This window comes from Ascaphus truei, unplaced genomic scaffold, assembly GCF_040206685.1.
Source record: "Ascaphus truei isolate aAscTru1 unplaced genomic scaffold, aAscTru1.hap1 HAP1_SCAFFOLD_2724, whole genome shotgun sequence".
Lineage (NCBI taxonomy): Eukaryota > Metazoa > Chordata > Amphibia > Anura > Ascaphidae > Ascaphus > Ascaphus truei.
Window position 1 is genome coordinate 1 of NW_027455669.1, and position 26,473 is coordinate 26,473.

Genomic DNA, 26,473 nt, shown 5'->3' on the forward strand with positions numbered 1-26,473 from the left:
TCAGGAATTAATTTGTTTCCCATATTGGACAATGTTTCACAGGGGTTTTTTGTTTGCCTCTTGATCAATATACTGTAAATACAAATATAGGATAAGTATCTGTCTAAATTTAACATAGGTTGAACTCTATGGACATGTCTTTTCAACCTTATCTACTATGTAACTATGTAACATACCTACGGTCAGCACTACTGCATGTGGAAGATACACCTGTAAACAAGCCTAGATACATGGGAAATAAACCTATTTACACATTTAAATTGGCCTATTCAAGGACACAAAAGAGCTTTCTTTGAGCTGTACCACGTTAATTTCAGCTCCAAGGACATTGTGCGCCGATATACATACTGTACCTCTACAGTGGCTGCAAGTATCTCAAATCTGTTTAAAGATCTCGTATCATGCAGGCCAATTGGACGCTGTAAGGAATGACGTTGCAACTTTTTATTTGCCCGCAGGACCTTTAAATAAGACATTTTCCGTGCCCAGCATGGGTTGCTATTAGCAGCCCTTATGGAGGCAAATATCCCAGAAAGCAGAGGGTCTTTGAAGAAAATAACAGTTCAGCGATAAATACCCCCTGCTTAAAAACCCTAGAGAACACACCACTTTAAATTGAGCGCCACTGTTAGATGATTATATTTGTTAGTCTCTTTTTTAGTTCTAAAATGTAATAGCCATTAAATACATCTTAAATTCTGAAACTAATAAAATGTTGAAGGCACATTAAGTGGAAATGTGGCTTTTAAATGTTGGCCAGTTAATCATATAAACTTCCCTATGAACAAAAAAAGGTATCCTTGGAAATATTTCTTGCATTTTGACTAAATGAATGCAAACACCAATACAACAAATAAATTCAATCTTTACCTGTTCAGGGCAGTAAAGTGCATGATGCTATCTGGAGATGTATGTATAGGTTCTAGATGGAGAACGAGTCTCATTTGGAGCACTAGGTGGAACATTTAAAAAATCCCAGATCAGAATGGTATCATCATGGGAACTGCTAATGATTTGAAACTCATCAAATTGAAGACGAAACACACGTCCTGAATGTTCCTGTAAATGTGTTTAAAAAAAAAAAAAAAAAAGAACAGTTAGTAATAATAGATAACATACTGTAGGCTGACCTATGTACAGGTCTGTCCAACCTCATCTATGTAATATACACACAGACCTCGAACCAGTCGTGAACAATGCAATTTCCTTATTTCTTCCCAAGGAAGACAGAAATTACATTATTTCACCTTGACCAGCTCGTCTGGTGGGTGCTCGCTTTTTGTTTTGCATTAGCGACAACTAAATCTGCAGTTGCACCCATATACATTTTCCCTACAAACTGGAGTGGCAGTCAGATTTTAAAAAAAATAAAAAAATAAATAAAGTGAGGAAATCTATATACAGGCATACCCCGCTTTAAGGACACTCACTTTAAGTACACTCGCGAGTAAGTACATTTCGCTCAATAGGCAAACAGCAGCTCACGCATGCGCCTGTCAGCACGTCCTGAACAGCAATACTGGCTCCCTACCTGTACCGAAGCTGTGCACAAGCGGGGAGACTACAGATCCTGTTACACATGCATTATTTACATCAGTTATGCACGTATATGACAATTGCAGAACAGCACATGCATCAAAAGTGGGCAAAAGGGAGTGCTTCACTTTAAGTACATTTTCACTTTACATACATGCTCCGGTCCCATTGCGTACGTTAATGCGGGGTATGCCTGTACAGTGCTTTTTTTCGGAGGGTACGCCTTGACCCTACGGCTACTGTGTAAGCTATTAACACAGTAGCCGTCTGCGCATACATGAGCTCTCACATGCGCAAACTGCTACTACATAGTTACATAGTAGATGAGGTTGAAAAAGGACGTACGTCCATTAAGTTCAACCTATGCTAAATTTAGACAACAGATACTTTATCCTTTATCTATACTTACTTATTGATCCAGAGGAAGGCAAACAAAAAACCCCAGAGTCATATCATCCAATGATGTCTCATAAGGGGAAAAATAAATTCCTTCCTGACTCCAAGAATTGGCAGTCGGATTAATCCCTGGATCAACATCCTTCCCATGTATACTTATTTGGTACATCCCTGTATACCTTTCCTATCTAAAAAGACGTTAATAGCTCTTCACAAAAAGATTGCTGGAAAACCACAGAATCCCCACCTTTTTTCACGGGAAAAAAAGCAGTGTGTATGTGTATATAAAATTGAAGTTGGCTGTCTTTAAACATTCAGTTTTTTGTCAAAGCAAAATTCCGACAACTGGATCATAAAAGCAAAATTTTTTTTTTTTTTTTTTTTTTTACCCAGACTGTCACTTCTGTTAGAAATGTATGTTTTTAACTATTTAGGGGTTTTGTTTGAATCATTTTTGAAAATCAAGTTTAGCCAACCTTGTTCTGGAGAGATCACATAAAACTGCATTCTAAGTTTTCTATGGGTTGACCTTAGCGGACATTTTTTTTTTGTACATTTTCAAATGTTCTTAAAAACACGGGGTTGCTGCTTAAGACCACATTTTCAGGCTTGTAATATTAATGGAATACATAATGTAAAACATATACATACCACCAAAGTACGCAAACATAATGTGCTTGCAGGAGCACGGGGATCCAAAGCTGCCTGCAGGTCCCACACTTTAATTTTTCTGAAATAGTAATTCACAAATTGCTTTACAATTACCATTTAAAAGGCTAGATAGAGAGACACACACACACAATTATATTAACATGGATGACTAACTTGTTTCCTATCATTTATTTCACATATAAAAATAGTCACATGCGATTTCCAGACAATTGTTTATATTAGCGTGAATTGAAAGAAGAATCCTTATAGTTATCACTCTGCCTCTACTAATTAAATAATGAAGAATTATACATTTTATTAAATTATATCGCACCATAAGGGAGAAACTCTATATAAATTAAAACCTAAAAATATGACGCTGAAATAACCAATTTTGAACCCCTAGGTGTCCTGGTAATGTCCAATATAATCAATGACGTATTAATAGGGTGCCTGGAGTATAATACAGCATTGGTCTGTGCCCCTACCTTACATCCTTGTCAAATGACGCAGTGGGGTCATGTGACATCATGTCACGTGACCCGCGGCGTCATTTCACGCATGTGATGTCACATTGCCCCGCGGCGTCATTTGAGGCGTCATTTGACGCCGCGTTGCCATGGCAACACATCACCCAGCCGGCTGAAACAAGGTAAGTGGAGTGTTGCAGGGACCTCACGCAATCCCCAGGCATTAAATGCTTTGGGGAAGAGCGCGGGCCTCTGCAACCACCTGCACCGCCCAGAATAATCACCCGCCCCTAGTTTGCACACCGCTGGTAGAGGGTACAGTTTAATCACCCAATATTGGGTGAAAGGTGACACATTCCACTGGTGTATAGCGTGGTGTAAAGAGACCTTAGTGATAAATATATATACTTGGTAGTGAATTATGAAAACAAATAAACAAGTGAAAGATCTTATATTATCCTGATTAATTTATAACCCGAATGTCAAGGGTATAGAGTAGTTCAGTGCTTCTATGTAAAAACGTTCCCTCATACCACCTGATGGTGATGTGATATCAGTGTTGGTATTAAGATCAATGGAATTGTGTAATATTTCCCCTGGTAATCTTGGGATTTGAGATAGATAGGTAATATCAGTCCTCACTTTGTCCTATAGACACTCCAAAATTTGTGCCGAGTGTGGCAATTAATTCATAAGTGGAGGAAAAGCCCTATATGGAAATAGGCTATTAACTCCTCTTTAACAGCTGACTGATGCTAGTGGCTACCTCTGGGGGCCCATATCATAGTTTAGCTTGCGGACAAATCAAAGGTAGTGTCTGCTAGTACAGGTGATCCTGATCAAATAGATCAGGTTCCACTTATATCATCCCTGATAGATTAGGGTTTTGGTATAGTAACATTACCTCCACGAGCCCTGAGTAAAGTTAAGCACTCCAACATTGTGTATGCGGCTCCGCTAACTTGGTTAAACTTAAATGTTATGGTGTAGCTCCTATAACTCAATTAAGTCCCGGATCTGCTCCGTGTGTAAGTTATTAGCCAATATGATAAAAGGCTCAAATTTCAGCTCTAGCATCTAACTACTGCTAGTGGTTGCCTTCAGTGGCCCACATCTTCATTTAGCTAGCTTAGTATTATACTGTAAACTATCAGTCCCTGTGCCGGTTGTGACCTAAACCAAGCGTTTGTCGCGTCAATGAAGTCACAGTGCTTGCGTCATCTCTACCCGATTCGCGTTTTGTTCCCTTCGGAACTTCTTTGGGGGTCTGTACACAGAATTATATTAACATGGATGACTAATTTGTTTCTCATATAAAAATAGTCACATGCGATTTCTAGACACTTGTTTATATAATAAAGAAGGAAAAGCATGCAAGATGCATCCTGTCTGCACAATAGTCCAGTCTTAAAAACATAGTACATACCCATCATAAGCTCCACTGACAATTCTCTTGTTGTCAAATCTGATACAGCGGACAAGCTCTTCATGCCCTTCTAGCACTCGTAAACAAGCACCACATTCAATATCCCATAGCCTGAAGGAAAAGAAAAAAGTTTCTAAATTAATATTTTTGCAGATTTGGGGCAAGTACAACTATTTGTATTGTTTCATTTCTTTTTAGCAGTTAAGTGACACATTTAAAGATGATAAAAAATGTCATGATTTAAAAAAAATAAGACAAATCGGTTTACTCAAATTTGTGAAAACAAAAATAAACTTCCCACATCTATAAGCAGCCAGCTTATAATACATGTATATTACCCACGGTTCAAAGATAGTTAGAAATAGAATGCCTCCTGCTATTCTGAGAAAATACAACTACTTTGAGGCAAAATAAATATTTTACCAACCCCAAAAAGGCTTGAAACTATTTCTATAAAGATATTGCCAGATTGCAACATGAAAAACAAAAGTAGGCAGAATGTTAGAAGTAATTATATTAAAGAATCAACTGATCTTTTATTTATTTTTGCATACAACGTTCAACAACGAAAGATTTGCTCACACGTTAAAACCAGGAAAGGCTTAGAGGGTGTTAAGTGTATAATGATACACAACACTTTAAAAAAAAATGGATTTGATCGATCTATCTTCATCTATATCTATATCAAAATGTTTAAGAAAAGAAAAAACATTAGTCAGTTTTTATCATCTTACCTTATCGTGTTATCTGAAGAGCCACTCACAACTAAACGGTCCCGATACTGGAGACATGCAATCCCACGTTTGTGCCCATTTAAGGTGCGAACAAATTCACAGGTACTTGTGCTCCAGACCTGAAAAACATTAGAATATGACCTTTAAGGTAACATACTAGAATATAAAATTATGGATCCAACTAGTACACATACCGCATCCCTAAAAGCAAGACTGCTTCTAGTGCTTTGACAACTTGCTCGCAAACGCACCAAATTACATTTGACAAAAAACATTCGAGTAATGTAGTAACTCTCCTACAACTAGTCTCCATTTGGAGAAGCTATTTAAGTAGTGCAAATGAGAAACTTGTATGAATTAAGCCTCGACAAATCTCAAAGAATCAGCCTCCATCACATATTGCTCTCCTCCTCACGTCAGTCATCTGACTAGTCTAACAATATAATAATAAGGGAAAATGCGTAATCCGCTTCTTTTCCCAGTCAGTTCATGGTGGTGATAGCTACACCCCTTCAACTCTGGTGGAACAGAAAAAATAAGCCTGCAGGTAGACTAAAAAGGCTCCTCCCATCACCTTAACATTTATCATCAGATCCTAGAACAGACTACAGAAAGTAATTAACATGGCAAAGGATATATCCATCATGAATGGAACCAGGGAAAAGAAAATGTTAAGTCTATTACACATTTTCCCTTTGCCCGATTCATGACGGTGGTTAACTAGTGGGACATACCCAAGCGATAAAAACTGGAGGGCTCTAGGTTGAGGGGAAAAAATAAATGCAGAGAGTGACATGCTTCAATCCCATTTTATTTGGATAAAACTGTGTGCAGTATTTTATGTCCAAAACTTGCGTCAGCTAAGGACTGGATATCCAACCTGTAGCATTTGATCAATGTATTGAAATCTGAAATTCTAAAGAACAGATTTTTAGATAGAAAATATGATCTTGATCATCACCAATCTCGTCTACCAAGGGACATTGTTCCAGAAGTCTTGAGGTTGTTCAGATGCAACTTTGCAAACCTAAGCTGTCCTGCCATGTTCTTTTTAGAGAGGAGAGGCTTTCTCCTGGCAACCCTTCCAAACAAACAATACTTGTTCAGTCTTTTTGTAATTGTACTGTCATGAACTTTAACATTTAACATGCTAACTGAGGCCTGTAGAGTCTGAGATGTAACTCTTGGTTTTTTTTGCAATTTCTCTGAGCATTGCACGGTCTGACCTTGGGGTAAATTTGCTGGGACATCCACTCCTGGGAAGATTGGCAACTGTCTTGAATGTTTTCCACTTTTGAATAATCTTTCTCACTGTATAATCATGGACTTTAAATTGTTTGGAAATGGCCTTACAACCCTTCCTAGAGTGATGGGCAGCAACAATTGCTTCTCTGAGATCATTGCTGATGTCTTTCCTCCTTGGCAGTGTGTTAACACACCTGAATGCGCCAGACCAGCAAACTGCTAAAACTTCGGCTTTTATAGAGGTGGTCACACTTGCTGATGATCAATTAATCAAGGGCATTTGATTAGCAGCACTTGTCTGCTACTTAGCATCTTAATTCCAATGGAAGCAGTAAGGATGTTAGTTTTCACACACAGCTTCTCCATTTTGGCTTTATTTTTGGTAAATAAATGACACTAATATGTCATGTGTTCATCTGAGGTTGTATTTCCCAATATTAAGACCTGCTAAGGAACAGATGATTGTTATTATGTCCTGATATGTAAAACCATGGAATTCAACTGTATATTTTCTTTTTCACACAAGTGTGTATATATGTATATGTATATTATATATGATCTATATCTATCTCTATATGATCCATAAACTCCAAACTTCATCACCCCGTGGACCCAATGCAGATCTAGACCAAGCAACTTTTATTGAATAAATATTCCACCAAGCCTATTTTATTTCACAACGGTCTGTTTATCCTTATATTTATCAATTTTTTTTTTAAATTACATTTATATATTTTAGATCTTTGTATTTTCTAATCTTATTTTTAACCTTCTTTGGAGTTGATCAATTAAGTACAATTGTGAGAAAGTCACCTACGTGAAACGTACATCGGGTAGTCTGCTGACATCACGCCGCCAGCGCCGTTGGTCCATTCAGGACGAGCACCACTATTGTTCGCAAGCACCACCTAATCTAACTTGTTGAGCTGTCGGCCCACACACAACAGTGGTTCTGCAGTACTGCATGCAGCACTAAGCCAGCCGCTCAACAGCCCTGTGATTATATAACAATCACACAGATCCTTATTTGCTTGGACCATCTGGCTCCCTGCGAGTTGTGTTGCATCCTCCTAATGGTTCATTCTGGGAAGGGTACAACAGTGCAATCTTTAGTGATTATCTCCACCAGTCTGCACTGTATAAAATTTGCACCATGTGTATATAGTAGTTATTGTCCCCGTTTATTTTAATTTGGTCAGTAGGACCTATTAAAGTTTGTTATTTTATTAACTTCATCCTGCCTTCTTGGCATACACTATTACTTGCGTCTGGGGCCATCCTCTAAGGTAACATTACTCTCTTTGTTACACCTTCATACTCACTGTTTAACTTCCAGTTAATTTATCCTTTGCAACAAACATTTGTAGTTCGTCAGATAGACTAGCGAGTGCACACTATTGTACTATTGAGAGGGGCAGTTCTGGATTTGGTCATATCAAACAATGTAGAAGTAATAACAAATATTCAAGTCCTGGAACATTTGGGTAACATGGTCTGATTTGAAATAAATTATCAAAAAACAGATTACTTGGGTTCAACAAAGACCTTAAACTTTAGAAAGGCAGATTTTAATAAACTGAAGTCTAATCTAGTAGTAATACAATGGGATGATGTTTTTGCAGGGAAAAATGTAGAAGATAAATGGGCAGTCTTTAAAACATTGTTAGAAAAGCACACTTATCAGTGTATACCCTTGGGTAATAAGTATAAAAGAAATAAGTCAAAACCAATGTAGTTAAATAAACAGGTAGGGGAGGAAATGGACAAGAAGAGGAAGGCGTTTAGATTCTTGAAGTCAGAAGGGACAGAGACATCGTATCAGAATTATAAGGAATGTAACTAAAATTGCAAAAGGGCAATCAAATTAGCAAAAATGGATAATGAAAAAAGGATTGCAATAGAAAGTAAGGTCAACCCTAAAAAGTTCTTTAAGTACCTTAATAACAAAAAAATGAGAAAAGAAAATATAGGACCCTTTCAGTGTGAGATGGGTAGGCAGATTATTATTGGAGATAAGAAAAAAGCTGAGGTATTCAACAAATTCTTTGCCTCTGTGTTTACCAGGGAAGAATCAAGTTCAATAGTAGTGCCGCAGGAGGAAGCCACAACCTCCATATTAATGAACAATTGCTTAACTGAGGAAGAAGTTCATAAGCGACTTGAAAAAATTAAAGTAAATAAGGCACCTGGCCCCGATGGCATACATCAAAGAGCTCTCAAGGAGTTAAGCTCAGTAATAGCAAAACCATTATATTTAATATTCAAGGACTCCATTTCCACAGGCTCAGTACCACAAGATTGGCGTAAAGCGGATGTGGTGCCTATATTTAAAAAGGGAGCTAGATCACAACCGGGAAATTACAGACCTGTAAGCCTGACATCAATAGTAGGGAAACTACTTGAAGGTTTAATACGGAATAATATTCAGGAATACCTAATGGAAAACAAAATTATTATTGTCAGCATGGATTTATGAAGGATAGATCTTGCCAAACTAACTATTTGTTTCTTTGGGGAGGCAAGTAGGAATTTAGACCAGGGTAATGCAGTTGATGTAGTCTACTTAGATTTTGCAAAGGCTTTTGATACGGTTTCACACAAGAGGTTGGTGTACAAAATAAAGAAAATTGGACTCCGTAATAATATATGCACCTGGATTGAAAACTGGTTAAAGGACAGACAACAGAGGGTTGTCATAAATGGAACTTTTTCAGGTTGGGCTAAAGTCGTGAGTGGAGTACCTCAGGGATCGGTACTGGGACCCCTGCTTTTTAACTTGTTTATTAATGACCTTGAGGTTGGGATCGAGAGCAAAGTCTCCATCTTTGCTGATGATACTAAATTGTGTAAGGTAATAGAATCAGAGCAGGATGTAATTTCTTCAGAAGGACTTGGAGAGACTGGAAACGTGGGCAGGTAAATGGCAGATGAGGTTTAATACATATAAATGTAAGGTTATGCATTTGGGATACAAGAATAAAAAGGCGACTTACAAATTAAATGGAGATATATTGGGGGAATCCTTGATGGAGAAGGATTTAGGAGTGCTTGTAGACAGCAGGCTTAGCAATAGTGCCCAATGTCATGCAGTAGCTGCAAAGGCAAACAAGATCTTATCTTGCATCAAACGGGCAATGGATGGAAGGGAAGTAAACATAATTATGCCCCTTTACAAAGCACTAGTAAGACCACACCTTGAATATGGAGTACAATTTTGGTCACCAATCCTAAGAAAATACATTATGGAACTAGAGAGTGCAGAAAAGAGCCACCAAATTAATAAAGGGGATGGACATTCTAACTTATGAGGAGAGGCTAGCTAAATTAGATTTATTTACATTAGAAAAGAGGCGTCTAAGAGGGGATATGATAACTATATACAAATATATTCATGCCACGGGAAGTACAAAGGACTCTGGGCCATCCCTTAAGGTTGGGGGAAAGGAGATATCACCAGCAACAAAGGAAAGGGTTCTTTACAGTAAGGGCAGTTATAATGTGGAATTCATTACCCATGGAGACTGTGATGGCAGATACAATAGATTTGTTCAAAAAAAAGGTTGGACAACTTTTTAGATGGGAAAGGTATACAGGGATATACCAAATAAGTATACATGGGAAGGATGTTGATCCAGGGATTAATCCGATTGCCAATTCTTGGAGTCAGGAAGGAATTAATTTTTCCCCTTAATTGGGTTTTTTGTTTGCCTTCCTCTGGATCAATAAGTATAAATATAGGATAAAGTATCTGTTGCCTAAATTTAACATAGGTTGAACTTGATGGACCTACGTCTTTTTTCAACCTCATCTACTATGTAACTATGTATTTGGGGCTTCTCTTTACCCGCTCCTACAGAGACCCTCTGGCTTAGAAATATTCTCCTCGCCCTCTATATGTTCACCAACAAACAACTTTATTCCATATAGGGCTTCTCTCTATTGGACCCAAAGCATGTCACAATTGCAGTATAGCGCACGGTACGCAGCAGATAGGAATTTGTATGGACAGTCCCTGCCCAGATGAGCTTAAAATCTATGATTTTTGGTGCCTGAGGCACAGGGAGATAAAGTGACATGGGTCATTCGGGTTATTTTGAGCCCATGCCGACCTGAAGTGAAATAAGTCTTCCTCCCACAGCAATCTGCTCAATCCTCATCTCTAGCAGGCCTTCCTGTGAATGTTACCTGTCCGCTAGATCAAAAAAAAAAGGTCACCTTGCCTTGCATATAGCTTGTCTTAAATATTATATCCCAGGCCGGCAATATTGAAACTCCCTAAAATTTGCTGTCTGATTGGGTTGCTTAACCATACAGGCGCCACAATCTCCACTTGTGCCAGAAACTGGCTCCTCCTGACAAACTTTAAATAATGGCATTCAATTTCTTGTCAAAGAGGGTCCCAAGGGGACAGGGAAAGACTGGCTGCCAGCGGGGTGGGTGGGTTGATGCCCCGCCTCCCAAGCGCGCTCACTGGCTCGCCGGCCAGGCAAAAGCTCCTGCTTGCGCTGGCCAGGCATAGCGTGAGCGCGCCTCAGCACGAGAGGCAGGAGTATGGAGACGGCCTAAGGCACAGCCTAAGGCACAGAGATTGCTCTTAGATGTTGAGCCGGCCATCCAGTGTCAACCATAATGCTCTTTTTGTGGCTTGAGCGCCATAGACCTAGCTGCCAAGCACTGTAGAATATACTCTGTAAAGTTAAACTTCCGCCATGGGACTGCAATGGGGGCAATAAACAAAACGCCAACATGAGGTGCATACATTGTGGGAAGACAAAACATTTAGGCCTTCGGAAAGGGGACTTGAAAAATATACTCCTGCAGAGAGAATGAGTTGGATTTGTAACCTTAAAAATCTTTGGTGTATTTTTTTAAAGACATGATTTGGGTATCTGCCATTCTAGATACATTTTTTCTTTTATTATGAGTTTTATATTAACCGTACATTACACACAGAATCAATTCGTTATATGTTTATTACAGTATTTGTATCTTTATGCCTTTAATAATAATAGTAATAATAGCATGTTCATCTATAGCGCTGCTAGTTTTACATAGCACTTTACAGAGACATTTTGCAGGCACAAGTCCCTGCACCGTGGAGCATCCAATCTATGTTTTTGGTGCCTGAGGCACAAGGAGATAAAGTGACCTGCCCACGGTCACAAGGAGTCGACACCTGGAATTGAACAAGGCTCCATATCAGTTGGTATAGTAATTGGATCATTTATTGGGGACTATACATATCAATGTGCAAGATTCACTTTAAGGACTGCCCCAGAAGCTGCTGCAGAAAAACACGAAACACTCAATGCGAGACTGGTCCCTATAATACTCACAGCCTTGTTTTTGCCTTTAAACTGCTGACTGATGCCATGGTAATCCTTTAGGCAGGATTTAGGCGACTCTCCATATGAAATGTTGGTACTGGCTAAGCAGCTATAGTCCGCAATGAGGTTGTATCTTGAGAAATGTATATTTAACAATGGCTAATTGGTGTTGTATTTAATTTTTAGTATGACATACTGTAAGTTCAACATGTTTTTGGAAAATGTTGTTATAAAATGGTGAGTGCTTCCAAATATTGAACAAAAAACAAAAGAAAAGGGTTCTAATATATTTTGTGTATGAGATGCAGGTAGGGGATGTATACGGTGCGGTTGACATTCATCTTTATACCACTGTTGTGGTTCTGTATTGTTTGCGTTTTAGGACCATGGGTAAGCCCACACCTGCTTGATTCTCACTGGCCAAAAACAAATGTATTGTTGAATTAGGGGACTTCAGGCAAGTCTTCCCCTTTACCTGGTAATAGGGAAGCCCAAAGGCACCCTGTACGAAGAAGCAGAAAAATAAACTCTGATTAGAGAACCTACCCCCTTGACCAGTAGGACAAAAATAACGTATATGGAGGATAGCAGGGAGCCCTATATGGAACCAGATTGCTGAAAGTGGTGTCCTACGCCCAAATGGACAGAGCTTAATTCCGATTAGTCTAAACGGATGTAGGTGTGACATATAGAGAAAGTTATGTGCGCTCTAAAATGGTGTCCAGACAGCGACACTGCAAAAGTGACACTGCAAAATCAGTGCTTTACACACACCAATTGAAACCAATCACACTTATTCTGTAACAGTTTATAATGGACATGTGACTGCAACTTTAATGCAATAAGAACACTTTTTATAATTCGGTGAAAAAGTGGATAGTATATACCTCAGCCTCTAATTAGTAGACTGAAAGCACATTTTAGTAAATTATACTTTGAATGGTGCAATGGATGTTTTTTTTAATGATTTTAATGGCTGGACCATATAGTGCAATATTGTTTTAAAGACTCATTTTCCTGCCCTAACCACAACAATGGCTATTTCCATTGAAAGAGGACAAGTTATATTGAACACTCAAAATGAAAGAACAGACACTTTGAACCCAATGTTTACAAAACAGCCTGTTATTGCACTGATAACTAAAAACTACATGTGCTTCTCTTTATTTGTTGAAGTGCCTGGATTTTCAAAAGTGGAGGGTCCAATTCTTGATATTAGAATTATAAAGTGACTTGTTGAGTATCACATTAATGGATGGCACATCTTAACTGGTCAGGAGTCATTTTATTCAGGATCAATATAGACATCAAATCTGTACACTACTAGTGCAGGTCACAATTTTATTTTCTGGCCACTACTCTTGTAAGCTTGGGTTATTGCACCCGCTGGGGCATTATGGTGAGATATTCTGTTTTATTACCATCTCACCGTAGTTACTGCATTTATTTTCTTATTGCTGACAGCACGTGTGGTTAAATAAATGCAGTAACTGCCTTGCAAAGCAATAAGTGCGACATTGTTATTTTTTTGATTGTACCAAGGGCTGTTTGGGAAGGAACAAGCCACCGGCACCAAGACGAAGAGAGAGCAAGAAACAGGGTGCACCAGGTCTTATTTTTGGTCATCACCCTGTGAGTCTTTCATAGACTTCAATGGCATTTTGCTTTAGAGCGCGATATTCTGAGTTACGAGCAGGCACAATAACCCTGGCTACATCTGTACAGTAAAATAAAACTAGTCCAGAACACAATTAACTTGTTTTTACTGCAAGGTTTTAAGAATGGATTTCAGCATGAAACTTACTTTAATAGTTCGATCTCCAGAAGCAGAAACAATATACTTATCATCAAAGTCAACTACATTAACAGCTGCACGATGGCCAACTAGGACACGACGCAGAGTGATGTCTGTAGGAGATGCCATATCCCAAACAGCAATTGACCGATCCTTTGAACATGTGACCATCAAGCCATTGCAGAAACGAAGATGAAGTACTGCTTCATTATGATGAATCAGTGTGTTCAGAACTTCGCCACTGTTCACATCCCAAACTCTACATTATAGTACAAGAGATAAAAATCACTGCATTAGAAAAGCTCAAAACCAATATTCCAAAATTTCAATATTTGTAAACAATAATGTAATATGACAAACGTTTACCAAAAAAAATCTGCCTTGTTTGAATGTATACAATTAGGTCTGCCAAACAGAGATAATTATCAGAGTAACTTTACTGCAAGAACGAATTGTTCCAAATATTTAATCTTAATAAAAATATGGTTGTGCAGCAAATACCTTACTGTGGAGTCTGAAGATCCAGTAACTATCACTCTCTCATCATACTGCAAACATAGGACTGAGCCAGTATGTCCTGTCAGAATTTTCAAGCACTCCAAGCTTGTTTTGTCCCAAATCTGTTTTGTTCAAAGAAAAACACATTATTTACAAAGAGGTTCACAAGTAAATACCAAGACACCAGTAACTTTGTTTTTTAAAGGCTAAAAAGTTTTCCTACAAAACAAGATGAAGGGGTCAAGTCACAAAATAAATACAGCAGGCAACAATTACTCAAAAACTGGAAATCTTACATACCGATAATGTCATCTGTAATGGTCCCTCCATGAGCAGTGCATTACAGTAGAGACCCCTCCCAGCTGTAGGTAGGACACAGACCACCTGACTAGCTTGAAACCTTATAAGCTCCTACGTCAGTCCCTGGTCAGTATGTTTAGCCAAGCCTAATGTGCATATTTACAAAGCTATAATATGAAAGAACGAAAAGCAAATGATCGAATATAAATGGCAAATGTTCTTAAAAGATCAAATTAAAGATAGGAACTGGGCATGCACTGCCAGGGAGGAGAAATGAAATGAAGTAGTACAATTTCTGTTCTCTCCCATCCCTCCCAAAGGACAGTACGGAATGAGATATCATTGGATGATATTCACTGGTGGTTTTTGTTTGCCTTCCTCTTAATCAATATACTGCAAGTACGGATATAGGATAAAGTATCTGTTGTCTAAATGTAGCATAGGTTGAACTTGGACATGTCTTTTTACAACCTCATCTACTATGTAACTATGAATGTCCCAAAACAGTTCCCCTCAAAAATTGGGTGGGGCAAATTATAATAATGATCCAGCCCCAATGACCTTCCTTCCGAAGTCAGCTTCTGCTGATCAGCCTAATTGATTTAGTGATTTGATTGAGTGAAGGTCACATTGCAGTTTTCCAGATCTTATGTGTTCATGCGTCTTGCCTTATCGCACAGGATGTGGCCATTGCACACATCAGGACATTATCCTAAGTGCTTTGTGTTTCTTGAATAAGTGTCGGTACATCTTTATATTACAGACATCAGTGCAGCTTTCCCCTTTTGCTGACCTGCAAACAGAACAAACAGATTTCTGGACTTTCTAATTCTTCTGTTCTTATGATATTGTTCTTTATGGCTCTGACTACACCTAAAGAGTGTATAATATCTTCACTATGTTTTTTGCGGTCCGGACAGAGAAGGAACAACTATAATATGGAAAGGCAGGCTTCGCGGGGAGGGCTACTTTGTCCTGATGGAAAATGCAGTATGGGGATCACAGGACAATGCCTCAGACTAACTCATCTTGAGGAAGTTATGGTCGGTTATATGGTCCTTAATGATTGTGACGGTAGGGCTAGCTGGCATCACAAAACTGGGATGAAGCCCAGCTAGCTAACCCTAAATCTATGTAACTTGGCCACCTTTGTAAGGCTTATTTTGGCCAAATGTACTTTAAATATCTGGGGAAGAACAGGGAAAGTGTAAATGTATTTCCATGTCTAAGAATGTATTTCAAAGTCTGTATTTGTTATTTCCTGTAAATGCAATCCCACAGTTTAGCGAATTAACCTTGTTCTGTGATGTGATTTGGGAGTCAGCCCTGTAAATTGTTAATTGGATTATGTGTACATTTGTTTAGAGGGGACTGATTTAATCAGGGATGGGTATGGGTTCTTGGCACGCCCTCTGGCTGTTGTGGCACCAACCTAATCAATGCTCTGATTGTCCAGCAGCACCTCCCATGTAAAGGATAGCCACAGAGGGCTATATAAGGGGTTCTGCTGATCAGAGGAGATCTACCTCCAGAGAGCATCTGAGAGCAAGAGAGGCTGAGACAGAGAGACACTCTGGGAAGGAGTGTGCAGATTCCCTCAGAGGACTGAGAGACAGAGACCGAGTCATTCTGTGAAGGAATTTTATGTTGACTGTGACCAGCTGGAGATGTATCTCAGAGGGACTGCTGTGTGATCAGCCCTCAGAACCTGGATGAGAAGCAGACAGGACAAACCTTCTTGAAGCAGGCCCCTGCACCTAGCGAGGCTAGAGTCTAGTCCCCAGGCGGTATTGTATCGTGTTTTGTACATCTTTGTTTTGTCTGCTGGAATGCTAGAATAAACCCCATTTTATGCAATAACTTTGTCCTGTCTGGTGCTAGTGATCCCGGTGGTTTCGGTGAAAAAGTACTGGTCTCCCGTGACAATGATAATCAACTTAAGTCTACAGAATCCAGATGTTCAAAAGGATGTTTCTTCAAAATTCTAAGACCATCTGTAAATCCAATGGTACAATAGGATCCCTAAATCAAGGCATTATTCTATCTGTAGTTCTGATGAAGTCTTGGATGAATCTGGGCATTTAAAAAATATATATTGCAATTCACAATTTTGCTACATGGACAGAGTATAGACAGACCTTTGTTAAATCCCACCTGCAGGAAATCCAAAATACTTGTAATTGATGCTAAATCTGGAACTGTTGTGAAGACACCATATTTTGAATGAGTTAAATATCGTGTAATAAATCTTGGATGTTACCGGCTTCCTGGACCTGATTAAAGTGTCTTCCAATTGAATTGAGAGTACATAGCATCTCAGAATCGCCCGTAGTCTCCAGGTGTAACATTTTAAACTTTATGACTGATTGAACCTCGAGTTAGAAAGCCTAGGCATATTGGAAGTGTCCAAGTAATACGGACATTTCCATCAGGTCAGCGAGCCATGAACTCCTCAAAGTTGGGACTATTACTATGGGATCGATACTTTGGCCTCTGTATTAAGGGAATCATAAACCAGAGGAAATTAGTAATCTAGTGATAGAGCATCGACTTCGCACTCAGTATCTCGGCGTCTTAAAAAGATAACCTAGTACAGGTAAACCCCGTTATAACGCGGTCCTCGGAGTCCACTCCGAGACCACCGCGTTAGTAACGGGGTCGCGCTAATTTTTTTTTTTTTTAAATGGCCGCCGCGCGCTGATCGGGAGGGAGGGAAGGAAGTGAATTAAATAAATAAATAAAAAGTTTTAAAAAAATGGCGGCGATTCATCCCTCCTCCCTCCCAGCCCCCTCCCTCTCCCTCCCAGCCCCCTCCCGCTCAGCCCCCTGGTTTTGCGGTGTGCGGCAACGTGTGTCTGTGTCTTCCCAGCCAGATCTGCTGCTGCAAGGGGTTAGGTGTGTGTGTGGTGTGTGTGTGTGTGTGTGTGTGTGTGTGTGTGTGTGTGTGTGTGTGTGTGTACTTCTATGTCTCTAACTAGAGGTGGGATCCCTCACATTGTTCCTGGTAACTGCCAATTATATATGACTGATGTTTGTCTAATCTCTCTATTAATGAGTGGGCATTTTTTTTTTTAATAAAATATTTATTCTACTACATTCTCGAGCGTGCACTTCTCAATTTTGATATATAGATATCGCAGAAAGCAATACAATCATTGTTTAATATCTGAGATTGGTGCAGTGTTTATAAAGAGTTAGCAACGCATTGTACAATCTCCCTGACTGTGAGGGGAAAATGTGGCCTTGGCTTGATAATTTTCCCCAGTTGCGGTGTCACCTTAACAGCAGGGGTGAGGGGGTTGGCAATGCATTACAGACCAATGTGTTGCTGACCGTGTCAGCGCTGAAGGGGTTGACACAGTCACTGGGAGAAAGTGCAGCAGGTTACACCGAGATGTGTAAGAAACCCCATATAAGGTGTGTGTGTGTGTGTGTGTGTGTGTGTGTGTGTGTGTGTGTGTGTGTGTGTGTGTGTGTGTGTGTGTGTGTGTGTGTGTGTGTGTGTGTGTGTGTGTGTGTGTGTGTGTGTGTAAAACGGGGGCTGCTGACATGTGAAAAACGGGCTGGTGGGCTGCTGACGTGAGGGGGGGGTGGGCTGCTGACATGTGAGTGTATTGTGAGGGGGGGGTGGGCTGCTGACATGTGAGTGTATTGTGAGAGCAGTGTGCAGTGAGTGTGTGTGCAGTGTGCAGTGAGTGTAGTGTGCAGTGTGCAGTGAGTGTAGTGTGCAGTGTGCAGTGAGTGTAGTGTGCAGTGTGCAGTGAGTGTAGTGTGCAGTGTGCAGTGAGTGTAGTGTGCAGTGTGCAGTGAGTGTAGTGTGCAGTGTGCAGTGAGTGTAGTGTGCAGTGTGCAGTGAGTGTAGTGTGCAGTGTGCAGTGAGTGTAGTGTGCAGTGTGCAGTGAGTGTAGTGTGCAGTGTGCAGTGAGTGTAGTGTGCAGTGTGCAGTGAGTGTAGTGTGCAGTGTGCAGTGAGTGTAGTGTGCAGTGTGCAGTGAGTGTAGTGTGCAGTGTGCAGTGAGTGTAGTGTGCAGTGTGCAGTGAGTGTAGTGTGCAGTGTGCAGTGAGTGTAGTGTGCAGTGTGCAGTGAGTGTAGTGTGCAGTGTGCAGTGAGTGTAGTGTGCAGTGTGCAGTGAGTGTAGTGTGCAGTGTGCAGTGAGTGTAGTGTGCAGTGTGCGTAGTGTGCAGTGTGCAGTGAGCGTAGTGTGCAGTGTGCAGTGAGCGTAGTGTGCAGTGTGCAGTGAGTGTAGTGGGCAGTGTGCAGTGAGTGTAGTGGGCAGTGTGCAGTGAGTGTAGTGGGCAGTGTGCAGTGTGCAGTGGGCAGTGAGTGCAGTGTGCAGTGGGCAGTGAGTGCAGTGTGCAGTGGGCAGTGAGTGCAGTGTGCAGTGGGCAGTGAGTGCAGTGTGCAGTGGGCAGTGAGTGCAGTGTGCAGTGGGCAGTGAGTGCAGTGTGCAGTGGGCAGTGAGTGCAGTGTGCAGTGGGCAGTGAGTGCAGTGTGCAGTGGGCAGTGAGTGCAGTGTGCAGTGGGCAGTGAGTGCAGTGTGCAGTGGGCAGTGAGTGCAGTGTGCAGTGGGCAGTGAGTGCAGTGTGCAGTGGGCAGTGAGTGCAGTGTGCAGTGGGCAGTGAGTGCAGTGTGCAGTGGGCAGTGAGTGCAGTGGGCAGTGGGCAGTGAGTGCAGTGGGCAGTGAGTGCAGTGGGCAGTGGGCAGTGAGTGCAGTGGGCAGTGGGCAGTGAGTGCAGTGGGCAGTGGGCAGTGAGTGCAGTGGGCAGTGGGCAGTGAGTGCAGTGGGCAGTGGGCAGTGAGTGCAGTGGGCAGTGTGGGCAGTGAGTGCAGTGGGCAGTGTGGGCAATGGGCAGTGGGCAGTGAGTGCAGTGGGCAGTGTGGGCAATGGGCAGTGGGCAGTGTGTGCGCAGTGGGCAGTGTGTGCGCAGTGGGCAGTGTGTGCGCAGTGGGCAGTGTGTGCGCAGTGGGCAGTGTGTGCGCAGTGGGCAGAGTGTGCGCAGTGGGCAGAGTGTGCGCAGTGGGCAGAGTGTGCGCAGTGGGCAGAGTGTGCGCAGTGGGCAGAGTGTGCGCAGTGGGCAGAGTGTGCGCAGTGGGCAGAGTGTGCGCAGTGGGCAGAGTGTGCGCAGTGGGCAGAGTGTGCGCAGTGGGCAGAGTGTGCGCAGTGGGCAGAGTGTGCGCAGTGGGCAGAGTGTGCGCAGTGGGCAGAGTGTGCGCAGTGGGCAGAGTGTGCGCAGTGGGCAGAGTGTGCGCAGTGGGCAGAGTGTGCGCAGTGGGCAGAGTGTGCGCAGTGGGCAGAGTGTGCGCAGTGGGCAGAGTGTGCGCAGTGGGCAGAGTGTGCGCAGTGGGCAGAGTGTGCGCAGTGGGCAGAGTGTGCGCAGTGGGCAGAGTGTGCGCAGTGGGCAGAGTGTGCGCAGTGGGCAGAGTGTGCGCAGTGGGCAGAGTGTGCGCAGTGGGCAGAGTGTGCGCAGTGGGCAGAGTGTGCGCAGTGGGCAGAGTGTGCGCAGTGGGCAGAGTGTGCGCAGTGGGCAGAGTGTGCGCAGTGGGCAGAGTGTGCGCAGTGGGCAGAGTGTGCGCAGTGGGCAGAGTGTGCGCAGTGGGCAGAGTGTGCGCAGTGGGCAGAGTGTGCGCAGTGGGCAGAGTGTGCGCAGTGGGCAGAGTGTGCGCAGTGGGCAGAGTGTGCGCAGTGGGCAGAGTGTGCGCAGTGGGCAGAGTGTGCGCAGTGGGCAGAGTGTGCGCAGTGGGCAGAGTGTGCGCAGTGGGCAGAGTGTGCGCAGTGGGCAGAGTGTGCGCAGTGGGCAGAGTGTGCGCAGTGGGCAGAGTGTGCGCAGTGGGCAGAGTGTGCGCAGTGGGCAGAGTGTGCGCAGTGGGCAGAGTGTGCGCAGTGGGCAGAGTGTGCGCAGTGGGCAGAGTGTGCGCAGTGGGCAGAGTGTGCGCAGTGGGCAGAGTGTGCGCAGTGGGCAGAGTGTGCGCAGTGGGCAGAGTGTGCGCAGTGGGCAGAGTGTGCGCAGTGGGCAGAGTGTGCGCAGTGGGCAGAGTGTGCGCAGTGGGCAGAGTGTGCGCAGTGGGCAGAGTGTGCGCAGTGGGCAGAGTGTGCGCAGTGGGCAGAGTGTGCGCAGTGGGCAGAGTGTGCGCAGTGAGCAGAGTGTGCGCAGTGAGCAGAGTGTGCGCAGTGAGCAGAGTGTGCGCAGTGAGCAGAGTGTGCGCAGTGAGCAGAGTGTGCGCAGTGAGCAGAGTGTGCGCAGTGAGCAGAGTGTGCGCAGTGAGCAGAGTGTGCGCAGTGAGCAGAGTGTGCGCAGTGAGCAGAGTGTGCGCAGTGAGCAGAGTGTGCGCAGTGAGCAGAGTGTGCGCAGTGAGCAGAGTGTGCGCAGTGAGCAGAGTGTGCGCAGTGAGCAGAGTGTGCGCAGTGAGCAGAGTGTGCGCAGTGAGCAGAGTGTGCGCAGTGAGCAGAGTGTGCGCAGTGAGCAGAGTGTGCGCAGTGAGCAGAGTGTGCGCAGTGAGCAGAGTGTGCGCAGTGAGCAGAGTGTGCGCAGTGAGCAGAGTGTGCGCAGTGAGCAGAGTGTGCGCAGTGAGCAGAGTGTGCGCAGTGAGCAGAGTGTGCGCAGTGTGCAGAGTGTGCGCAGTGTGCAGAGTGTGCGCAGTGAGCAGAGTGTGCGCAGTGAGCAGAGTGTGCGCAGTGTGCAGAGTGTGCGCAGAGTGTGCGCAGAGTGTGTGCAGAGTGTGCGCAGAGTGTGTGCAGAGTGTGTGCAGAGTGTGTGCAGAGTGTGTGCAGAGTGTGTGCAGAGTGTGTGCAGTGTGTGTGCAGTGTGTGCAAAAAAAAATGTAGAAATTTTTGTTTTTAAAAACATTTTTTTTTTTTTTAAACGGGAGCCACGGGAAAACCGCGTTATAACCGAATCGCGGTATAACGCGGCGCGTTATAACGGGGTTTACCTGTATTTGGTATTGCTTTGTTGCCATCAGATCTATAGTGGACCATTCCCTAGGATCTATGAGCTCTTGGCTTAAAACAAAAATCTGTTTGCTTGCATGTTTTCTCTTCCTGCCATATGTACTGCCATATTGGCAAGTATGTGAACTCTGGTGACTTATTTACTTATTTTGTTACATGCAAGCTCTTCCTCCTACCTCATTGATGGTTGATGTAAGATACGGCTGTGATGTTGTCTGAACGGATCTTCACTAGATAGAGTCTTAGGTGCCAGAAAGATTAATTCATTGAAATTTACCCTTAATTTCCAATATATTGATTGCTAGTTCTGCTTCTATTCTTGACCAGGTACTTAGAACAAATTGATCTTGAAAAACAGCTCCATATCATGAAGTGCTTGCATCAGTTATCGGAACCCCCTTAATCTAGGCTAATTATCTGCCTCTGGCTAGATTGAATTCAGTTTCCCAGAGAAAAGCACATTTTTGGAATAATGTTTTTTTAGATTGATTTTAGATTTTGTTCCATGCTTACAAAAGATTGTGTTGCAGTTGTCTTGGGTGAAAGTGAAAAAATGAAGGGAGCGGGCACTCAAATATATCTTGCTCAAAAAGTATCTATTTGTTACACATTCGTTCCTGGGTAAAAAAGTGCCAGGCTACCACTTCAATTGATGAAACCACCTGTCCTTAGAGCCATATATTGTTCCGCTACAGGATGTTGAAATGATCGCATGGGCTTCGATAGCGGTTTGACGTGGTCCTTATCGCCAGGTAAACACTCTGGTTGATGCGGTGTTAAAATCCATTCTGAAGAATCGTAGGTATCGAGAATGGACGAATCTGCTCTTATTGCAATTGATCCGCCAACTATATTCCGTTAGAAGCTGTAGTGAATGTACACAAACAATAGATTGGCACTGCTAATAAAAAGCTTTTAAAAACTTGTTGTTTGCTTTGCATATTTGGCTATTTAATTCTGTAGGGGGAGAGGGAGGGGGAGAAAGAGGAGAGGCTGTACTTGCTCCTGGCTGAAAACCATATGCCCTCTTTGGAGAAGCCAAAATTCGTCCTTTACGAGGGAGACTGTTCCTGGGTGAGGACAAAGTGGTGCGGCAGTGGCCCGTGGAGGATCCCCATCACCAGAGAAAACCCGAGAGTGAACAGCATTTTTTAAATGAATGTCATTTAGTGTAGAGTGCAATTGACCAGAGTCAAAGGAGGTCTCAAACAAGTCGGGTGGTTTCTGTCCTACATCCAGCTGTGAAGAATATAGAATCCTTATTGCCATGTGCTGACATGGAGGAACGGGAGGTAAGGATATATTAGAATCACACAGTAGCAAAATCACACAGAAAAATTGACAAAAAATATGAACATCCAAAAATATTTTTAACATACACCACAGCAAAAACAAGCAAGCTGCCTTCTAATCCTCCACTGTGGTAGTCTGACACTGCCCTGGTAGTATGCAGCACCGTCAGTCTCTCATACCCTTAGCTCCACTCTCTGACGTCTGATGTCACTAAAAATCTCCCAATGATCGTCTCGTCCCAAGCAAGAACTTTTTCAGGGGTGATCCACCCCAGTAGAGGATTAGAAGGCAGCTTGTTTTAGGTTTAGGAGTGCAACTTGCGGAACATGTCTAGCACATTAAGTCTTTATAATAAGAGCTGCTACACACTATTTACAGCTAGCACGTATATGCCATACAGTATATTATATATTCAACACTGATGTTTAGGACTCCACTGTGATATGTTAGTGACATTAATCTGTTTTATTAATTACAGACCCCAGATATCCTGACACTAGCTTGGATATGGCTGTATGCACTGCATATACAACATCATTGTGGGTTTTCCCCAGATGTACAGCACCTATGTTTGTGCCCCCTTTTTGTGGCTTAATAGCTGCATCTAACAGGTAATACCTATATAGCACTGGTACCATATTAGTGCTTATCTATACCTGTACATTCGGAGATGCTTCTTGTTAAGTTATCTGGATAGAGTATATTACTTTAGAATTATCAGCATTTGGCTAGTGAACACCATCAGTTCAGCTAATTTAGCTCACTTTGGATCTGATTACCTATTAGACCAGTTAACAGAATTTCTCCTCCGCCCACACCAAGTTTTTAGTCAACCATTTTCATTGTTGCCTTATTTTTAATTTTATTAAGTAAAATTTAAGTATTAAGCACTTTCATTCATTATAGCAAATTTATTTTGTGTGTACACGCTAATAGAGATTTATTTGGGTCCTTGTTCCCTTCTCTTGATGTGTTAATTTAGGAATGAGACTTGACATTGAGCCCACAAGAGTCCCTTTATCAAGTCGTGTATTTCCTCCAAGCTATTTTTATTTTAAAAAGGCCCAAATCCTGCAGTAGTGTCCACATGGCAACCTCTGTTGCTTACTCATTTTCTCCACCAGTGCTATTTTCCATGGCAAACATCATACACACCAGAGAAACTGTCTTTCAGTCTGTTAATAAGGCTATGTTTTTCCAAAGTTTAGCTTAGCTGCCATGTTAGTTTTGGTTTTGTGCTCATTTTTTTAAAATACATTTATTTTTTTAAATAAATGATAAAAACTAGGTGAAATTAGCTACTGTATAGTATGATTAGGAAAACATCACAAAAGAACTGGTTAAACTTGCAGTTACCTTTTGATGTTTTTGTGCTGATGGAGCTGTGGCACAAGAGTGCAGCAGCCCCATGCAGCACATCGCATTTATGTCTCTTCCAATCCCTATAAGATCACATTCAGTGCTCCATTGAAGCACAGAAATTGATCGCCCCAAGCAAAATTACGAAATGGGGTGCTCCTAGAGTGCCAGACCTCATGACGTAGTTGCCATGTCATGGGGCCCACAATGTGTTAAGCTTGAAAAGACGACCAAGAAACCGCGTTCAAGGAAACAGCGTTGTATTGAAAAGCACATGAAAACTTCCTATATAAAAATGATCAGCGTAGGATTTTTGCATCATCAGCATTAAATCAGGTGATCACTGTTTGAAAGCCTTCATTCACAAATCTGAATATTTAAAACATCAATATTTTAACAAGTGCTTATGTATCAATTCTATTAAAAACCATGAACATACTTTGATAGCAAGTGGAATTTGTGTTAATGCATGCTGGGTTCTTACTTTGATGGAGTTATCCCTCAGGCCGCTGATTATCTTCTCATCATCATACTGTAAACAGTACACGCCTTTACTATTTTCCGAACGACACTGAATCCGTTGCAAATTATGTCTTCCACATCTCCAGTTTGCTTCTATTGTCTAAAATGAAAGATCACGTTACAGTACTCTTCTTATAATATTTAAACTGTTCACAACTTACATTGGCCATTTTTGTGGATTTCTGAATTTAATTAACTTTTACCTTATTTTGATTATCCTAATACAGCTGAACCTCGTTATAGTGTGGTGCTTGTGTTCCAAGAATCTGATCGCGTTATATGAGGATCGTGTTAAAAAAAAAAAATGTTTGAACGTTGCACCCCTCCGGGGTTTTATGGCCGCCGGACGGGGGAGAGCTGGGATAACTCTTCCAGCTGTCCCAGACCCGGCAGCGCAGCGGCACCCCCACGCAGGACATACCCGGCAGCAGCTGGCAGCTCTCCTCTCCCTGCTTCTGCCTTCAGCTTTGTTTATGTTTACTATGGAAAATAGCTGAAGCGCTCAAATGCAGGTATATCTCAAAATGATTATAAGCCAGACCACTGTACCAGGGTACTAACAATTGATATAGTACCTATTGTGTCATATAATGGGTACTATCCTCCTGAAGACCGGTGGTGTGTGGTGCAACCCACTCACCATCAGTCTCATTGGCAGGTTGCTCTGAATAATATGCAAATACTCACATCCTGGTAAGGCAGGCAGGCTGTGCAGCTACTCAATGCAATACAGGGAAAAGGGAGACCAAAAAGCGCACCGTTTGTGCTGGTGCGCTTTTTGGTCTCCCTTTTCCCTGTATTGTTTATGTTTACAGATGTACGATACATCTTAATATAAAAAAAAGTGTATTATTCCATTCTAATGTTTGTTTTGGTGTTTTTTGCACTTATTTCTATGAATCCTTGTATTATAGCTTGTATAGATCTATAAAGTGCTGTATGTTATTGCCAATTATATAAATAAAATAGAAGTATCCAGAATAAATTGGAGAGGGTCATAAAACGTGATGTTAAAAACAAAAGGCTGTTATTACTTTTTACATGACGGTAAATCATAAATCTGGGGGTATATAAAAAAAAAAAAGTTGATTGTACGAAGCTGCCGAAAGGTAAATAAAGTAGGTCCATTGTTAAGACACCATGTACACTGCTGTATGCTTAATTTTGCTGGAGTGTATGAACGAACATTTCCAACAGTCAATATTCGTGATTAGAGGTGCAAAATACATTACGCAAATAATCACAGTGGGGAAGAAATCTTATTGTGGTTCTTACGGTCTGTTAAAATGGTAATTTGGGCCACATATCACAATATAAACACGATAGAAATTTGTAAAAGATACACTATCTAAAAATAAGAATTCCAATGCAAATGGTAAAATACCTCTATATCTTCAATAATCTTTGGGTACAATGATCGGTAAAATGAATTTGGTGGGCCATCAGTGGGTCTGTTTTTAAATAGGTACTGATCCCTGAAAAACAAATCATAAATATTAACTATACAGTAAATGTTGACGTCTAAATACACTTTAATGACGTTAGGCAGAAAAACAAACACTTACCAGCCCCTTCTTTCTGAAAGTCCTTTCCACAAGGGGTCAGTACGCACCATCCTTTCAATTAGCTTTTTCCACAGCATACCTTCTGAAATCACTCGCTGCCATTCCTTGCACACAAGCTCTGCTGCACACAAGGATCTGGCATCCAAATAAGACAGGATATTTTCTGCTATGTGCTCTAAACCCTGCTCTATAAAAAGCAAAAAATGCTGTCAATAGACACAGTAAATGCAAATGCACAATAATTACATTTTCCTACCATGAAAAAAGCATTTAAAATATTTTCTGAACAACTCAAAAGGTGGTAAAGGTATAGGGGAGGGGGAGGGAGGAACATAAAAAAAAATAGTTGCATTAAAGAATTCTGGAATCGATCTGCAACCTGCCGGAATAAAAAGGTTTTAGGCCCC

The 26,473-nt window shown here is 42.0% G+C and overlaps 1 protein-coding gene across 1 annotated transcript; it reads right to left on the minus strand.

The window, feature by feature from the left end:
• Positions 1-10: 10 nt before the first annotated feature.
• On the minus strand, positions 11-26,274 carry LOC142481498 (F-box/WD repeat-containing protein 11). The gene is made up of 10 exons (XM_075582910.1): positions 26,067-26,274; positions 25,886-25,976; positions 24,464-24,601; positions 14,082-14,200; positions 13,590-13,839; positions 5,214-5,332; positions 4,480-4,590; positions 2,584-2,662; positions 871-1,059; positions 11-72 (listed from the first exon to the last, which is right to left on the minus strand). Exons 1-9 carry the CDS (start codon positions 26,141-26,143, stop codon positions 898-900), a joined length of 1,146 nt encoding a protein of 381 aa, XP_075439025.1. The 5' UTR covers positions 26,144-26,274; the 3' UTR covers positions 11-72; positions 871-897.
• Between the last annotated feature and the right edge of the window lie 199 nt (positions 26,275-26,473).

Excerpts from the sequence above, each read along its gene's own strand:
- LOC142481498 (XM_075582910.1), bottom strand. The coding sequence starts at position 26,143 with ATGCTGTGGAAAAAGCTAATTGAAAGGATGGTGCGTACTGACCCCTTG. Across the intron at positions 14,201-24,463 it reads TGAGGGATAACTCCATCAAA|ATTTGGGACAAAACAAGCTT; the intron begins GTAAGAACCCAG and ends TGAACAAAACAG. Across the intron at positions 1,060-2,583 it reads TATGTTTGCGTACTTTGGTG|GAACATTCAGGACGTGTGTT; the intron begins GTATGTATATGT and ends ACACATTTACAG.